This window comes from Aplysia californica, unplaced genomic scaffold, assembly GCF_000002075.1.
Source record: "Aplysia californica isolate F4 #8 unplaced genomic scaffold, AplCal3.0 scaffold00589, whole genome shotgun sequence".
Taxonomy (NCBI): Eukaryota; Metazoa; Mollusca; class Gastropoda; order Aplysiida; family Aplysiidae; genus Aplysia; species Aplysia californica.
In genome coordinates this window covers 109,501-114,732 of record NW_004797859.1, presented here as the reverse complement: position 1 = coordinate 114,732, position 5,232 = coordinate 109,501, and the positions used below count along the sequence as shown (strand labels likewise).

At 41.9% G+C, this 5,232-nt stretch overlaps 1 protein-coding gene across 1 annotated transcript in view; it reads right to left on the bottom strand.

Annotated features, from left to right (window-relative positions):
- The window catches only part of LOC101862893, a 25,370-nt gene that overhangs the window by 17,333 nt on the left and 2,805 nt on the right, over positions 1–5,232 (bottom strand). The window contains exon 2 of the mRNA XM_013087446.2: positions 51–196. Coding sequence (XP_012942900.1) covers positions 51–187 — 137 coding nt within the window. The 5' untranslated portion in view covers positions 188–196. The remainder of the gene's footprint in view (positions 1–50; positions 197–5,232) is intronic.

The window sequence follows — 5,232 nt, the reverse complement described above, 5'->3', positions numbered from 1 at the left end:
ATCTATCTATCTATCTACTATCTATCTTTCTCTCTCCGTGTTTTACTCACCTAAAGTTTCCCGATGCACATGAGGAGGAGAATGCGCTCATGGGGTTCGTGTTGTTGTTTTGAGCGCCTGTTGAGAAGCCGTGGGTGGACACTGCCATCAGGGAGAGCAGGACCGCCGACATTATTTGAGGGGCCATCTTCACTGTCTGGGGATTCCCAGTAGTATAAAATTTCAATAGTGCAAAGATCCAAAGGTGCAAAGGTCCTATAGTACAAAGTTCGGATGGTTTTGTTTGATTTCGTTTTTGTTTGTTTGTGTTGTTTTGTTGGGGGGGGGATGGGGTTGTTTTTCTTTTCTTTTTTTTTTTTGGTAATTGTTTTACGGCGCTTGCAACTGCATAAGGTCATATGAGCGCGCAGGACACATTAAACCTTTTCAGTTTGTAGGAAATATTGAATTTTGCCCGGGCTGCGGCCGAAGCCTACTTTTATCGATTTTAGACCACCAACTTGCACACGGGACCTCCGAGATTTTTTGCCCTTATCCTAGAAGGCTAGGTTTAGATCCTTTCTTCCATAAGATCAGGGGTTTGACTGAAAGACAGCAGTAAGAAGGAGACAAGGAATAGCAATAGAAGGGCGGCAGAAAGAGTCAGGAGCCAAGAGGAGGGGGCAAAGGAGGTGAGGCAGAAAGTGAAGACGTAAGCAGACGACAGAACATTGCTAGAGAGCAGGAAAGGAGGTTAAAGGAGACAATTTTAGAAAAGAATGTTTTTTTCCGTTTCACCCGGATTTGAATGCGGGACGTTTGAATGAGAGGCGAACACCTTAACCTCTAGGCCGTGAGAGACCCCTTTTCCAGTTGTACAAAGACCCAATAGTACAAAGATTCAATTGTATAAACTTCCGATGGTTTTGTTTGATTTTTTGGGGGGGTCAGTGTTTTACGGCGCTTGTAACTGCATAAGATGATATGAGCGCGTGGGACATTTTAAGACATTTTTAGTTTTGTAGGAATTTTGAATTTTGCCCGTGTAGCGGCCGAAGCCTAATTTTATCGATTTCGGACCTACAAGGAGTCTTTAACGTGCCCAACTTGCACACCGGACCTCCGATATTATTCGCCCTTATCCGAGAAGGTTAGGTGTTATCTGCTATAACATCAGGGGTGTGATTGAAAGACAGCAGTAAGAAGGAGCCAAAGAGTAGCAGTAGAAAGGCTGCAGAAAGAGTCAAGGGCCCAGAGGAGGGGGTGAAGGAGGTGATGGGGTGGGGGCAGAAAGTGGGAGCGAAAGCAGACGACAGAACATTGTTAAAAGCAGGAAAGAGTGTGAAAGGAGAAGATTTTAGAGAAGAAAGTCTTCCGTTGCTATTCGGATTCGAACCCGGGACCTTTGAGTGAGAGGCGAACACATTAACCTCTAGACCGCGAGAGCCCATAAGTTCCAGTAATGATCGTCTGCGTCAGCCCCCCTCCCCCCCTCCTCTCTCTCTCTCTCTCTCTCTCTCTCTCTCTCTTTCTCTCTCTCTCTCTCCTTCTCTCTCTCTTTCTCTCTCTCTTTCTCTCTCTCTCGTTCTCTCGCACTCGCTCTCTCTCTCTCTTTCTCTCTCTCTTTCCCTCTTTCTCTCTCTCTTTCTCTCTCTCTCTTTCTCTCTCGATTTCTCTCCCTCTTCCTCTTTCGCTTTCTCTATCTCTCTGTTTTTCTTCCTCTCTCTCTCTCTCTCTCTCTCTCTCTCTCTCTCTCTCTCTCTCTCTCTCTCTCTCTCATTTTTCCTTCTTCCTTTCTCTTTCTTTCTTTCTCTCTCTTAGTAAGCGTTTTACGGCACTTACAACACAGATAGGTCATACATGTGCCGAAGTTTGGGGATGTTACAACATATTAGCATACAACATGTAGGAAGAGGAGAGATGAAGGTAAAGATACTTGAAACGAAACAACGAGAAAACCAGACCAGAGCATCCACCATTCTCTCTCACCCTTGTGTTCAGGTTTTCCAAATGCATTTCTCTGGTTCTCCTCCTGCCTCGTTTGCCTCCCTTTTTTATTGATGTTCAAATCCTTTATGCTGATTTAAGCGTCCTAGAAACCTCATTTGTCGCTTCCAAATTGGGGATATTGATAATTAATTTTTTTAAATAGTACTTATAAGGAGCACATCCACGCTCTCTACAGCATGCTCTATTCGCTTTGCAACTATTATTACCCCCCGCAGGCTCTAAAACCCAGAAACATTCTCGGCTTCCAGGGAAGCATACAGTGCAAGCAGCGGATTGCTGGCACTAAAACACTAACAAACAACTTTCCTGCTCAAGGCCAGGTACCAATTCCCACCTGGGTGCAAAATGCATTTCCCAAGGACACATGTGTCTGTGTGAGTGGGTTTGTTTGTTGTTGTTATGTTTTTTGTTGTTGTTTTTGTTTGTTGGGGGGGGGGGGTTGGGGGGAGCGACAGCGTGAAAACAAAATGAGACAATTTGGAAATGTGTCGCCATCTTCACATTTTGACTTTTTGAAACCATCTCATTGCAAAGACGTCTGAGTATTCTGATATTTAAATTTCGAAGATATCTGTTCTAGAACCGAGGCTATGATGAAAAGAGCTCCAAAATATTACAATATCATGAAATGAGAAAAACAGATTTAAAGTTTTTTATGCATATTCCTTTACGTTTTAAAAAACTATTAGCCGCGGCTGGTACTTTGGCTTTTTGCGCGACGAGTTTCAGAGCTTTACGTATGTAACAACACACAAACATTAATGACTGGAATAAAATCAAATGATGACTTCATAAAGTTTCTAAACAGACAAAAAGATGCAATTAAGTGCTAAAGCGATAGAATGTCAGGACCTTTGAAGGCTGAACACGAAAGCAAAGAGACCTCAGTCATAGTTTTTAACGTTTTGAGAAAATCAAAGATAAAGAGAACCCTCTAATCAGAACCAAGATTGAGGCATTAAAATTAGTAAAATTTCAATTAAAAGTTAGGAGAGACATAAAGAAACGTAACAAAACTGTGTTGTAAGATGCCCCTTGATGCCTTTCTTTCAAATAACGGCTTTATCTAAAAGCTCCCAGAAAACCGACTCGGTTGAATGTGAAATATACCTATGGTGTTCTACTCTAGACCTATCCCTGTAACAATGGTCTGGGAAAAAACATCTCTACGGGCAAAAAAAATGTTTCCGAAACGAAATTGATTTTAGCAAGGTTTAGTTCGCAGTTCCGTTTGTTATAATAAATGTCTACCCTTGCTCTGTGGAAGGATGTTAACCTCTACACAGCTGTGTAGAAGCATGTACTTGCTCGTGTTCTCCCAAACTGGTTCTCTGCCATTTTCTCTCGTACAAGGGGAAAAGATTCTTTGGGGATATTCTGAGAGAAGTAATGACAACGTGTGCTGTTATTCATTATTAATGTTGTAGTTTGTTTTAGTAGAGGTTTTACAGCGCTCGAAACAGTATAAGATCATATGAGCGCCATGGGGTGGATGTCAACAGAGAAGTCCTTACAGGCAATCAGGCTTACTCTGCTCACTCCCTAGCTTCAACAGCGCAAAGTCTACTTCGAATATCGAAGCACGACGGAAATAGTAGGTCACAAGAGTGTGACAAACATACAAAAGAAGTACAGGTAAAATGACAATGGTAAGGATTAGGAAAGAAAAAGCAGCAGTTCCCTGTTGCGGTTCAGGCACAGTTATGAGCATGACATTGATGAATCAGCCCATTTACATTTACAATTCTACTGTGCATAAGAACATGGTTAATGACCCCCTTAGGGAATGGCCTAAAGACACTTCAGTCAGTAGTACCGCCGGGGGTGGTTTATTATCTAAAAAGATAAAGATAATATTATTATCAAAGGGTGAATTGTGGCGTCGGTGGCCTAGTGGTTAGGCTCTCGGACTCGCAGCCATAAGATCGTGGGTTTGAATCCCGTCAGGGACCCGACGTTGTGTCCTTGGGAAAGGCACTTTACCAAAATTTTCCTCACTTCACCCAGGTGGGAATGGGTACCCGGCTATAGACAGCGAAAAATCTTGTCAGTTTGTTAGTGTTTGAGCGTTTAATCACCTGCTTTCGCTGTATGCTTCCCGGGAAGCTGAAAATGTTTCGGAGTGTTCTATGGTCTGCTGGGGTAATAATATAGTGTAAAGCGCATTGAGCCTGCTGTTGACCGGGGATATGCGCTATACGAATGCTATTTATTATTATTATTATTTATTCGTTTAAAATTTTCATCCGTGCAAACGTTGATGGCGGGTAGTTGGAGGTAGGTCCTACTTCTATACTTTGCCTCTGTTACTTCTGTCTGTCTGCCTCTCTGTTTTTCTCAGCGCTAAATGACAATTGTTGTGTCAATGTGATTCTCTTTACTCAAAGAAACAAACAAACAAAATGCTGATGGAAACATTTTAGCAATAAAAGGGTGAATTGATGCCCTACAGAACGACATCTGTAACGGTTTTGGAACTAAAAAAGATTTGAACTTTACCTTCTAGTTACACTGTTTGAGCAACACACCATCGCGTGTCACCTGAAAGGGGCAGGAGGCAAAGTGGAGGGTGTTTTCTTTTCTGTACTAAATAAGATGTGGCGTCTAAGTAATCTGTTAACTTCAACTCATGGACATTATTTTGATTAACAGCTTATTGTGAAATCAGCAGAATACCTATGTGGATGAGGCCTGGGGAAACGATGCAGTGCTGTAATGAATTGATGTTTTATATTTTGTATTGTCCAGGTATCTCCACGAGGGCTCTTCGTGGGAGAAAATTCATGTAAGTGGCACTCTTTAACGAAGGAGTCCACTAAAAAAGTCCAAGGAGAAGATTCAGGAGGCGTGGGAGGTCCGATGATTTATCAAGAAATACGAGTTTGAAATGACCTCAACAATAATTTCATCGTTATAATTACGTACGCAGAGGTATAGTATTATCAATAGAAAAAAATGCCGGTTTGAGGACATGAAAATAGTTGTGTGAAGACTTTATACGAATTTTACAAAATTGAAATTCACTCAATTTATTGATTCTTTATCTGAGTGTGGATAGAAGTATGTATTCTTGTGCAGAAGGATAAAAAAACAATACTTCTTGGGAGACATGAAAAGACAGATAAATCTTAATTGTCCAGATGCTGGCACATTGGTTTGGTGTTTCATCCCCCCCTTCCACACACACACACACACACACACACACACACACACACACACACACACACACACACACACACACAC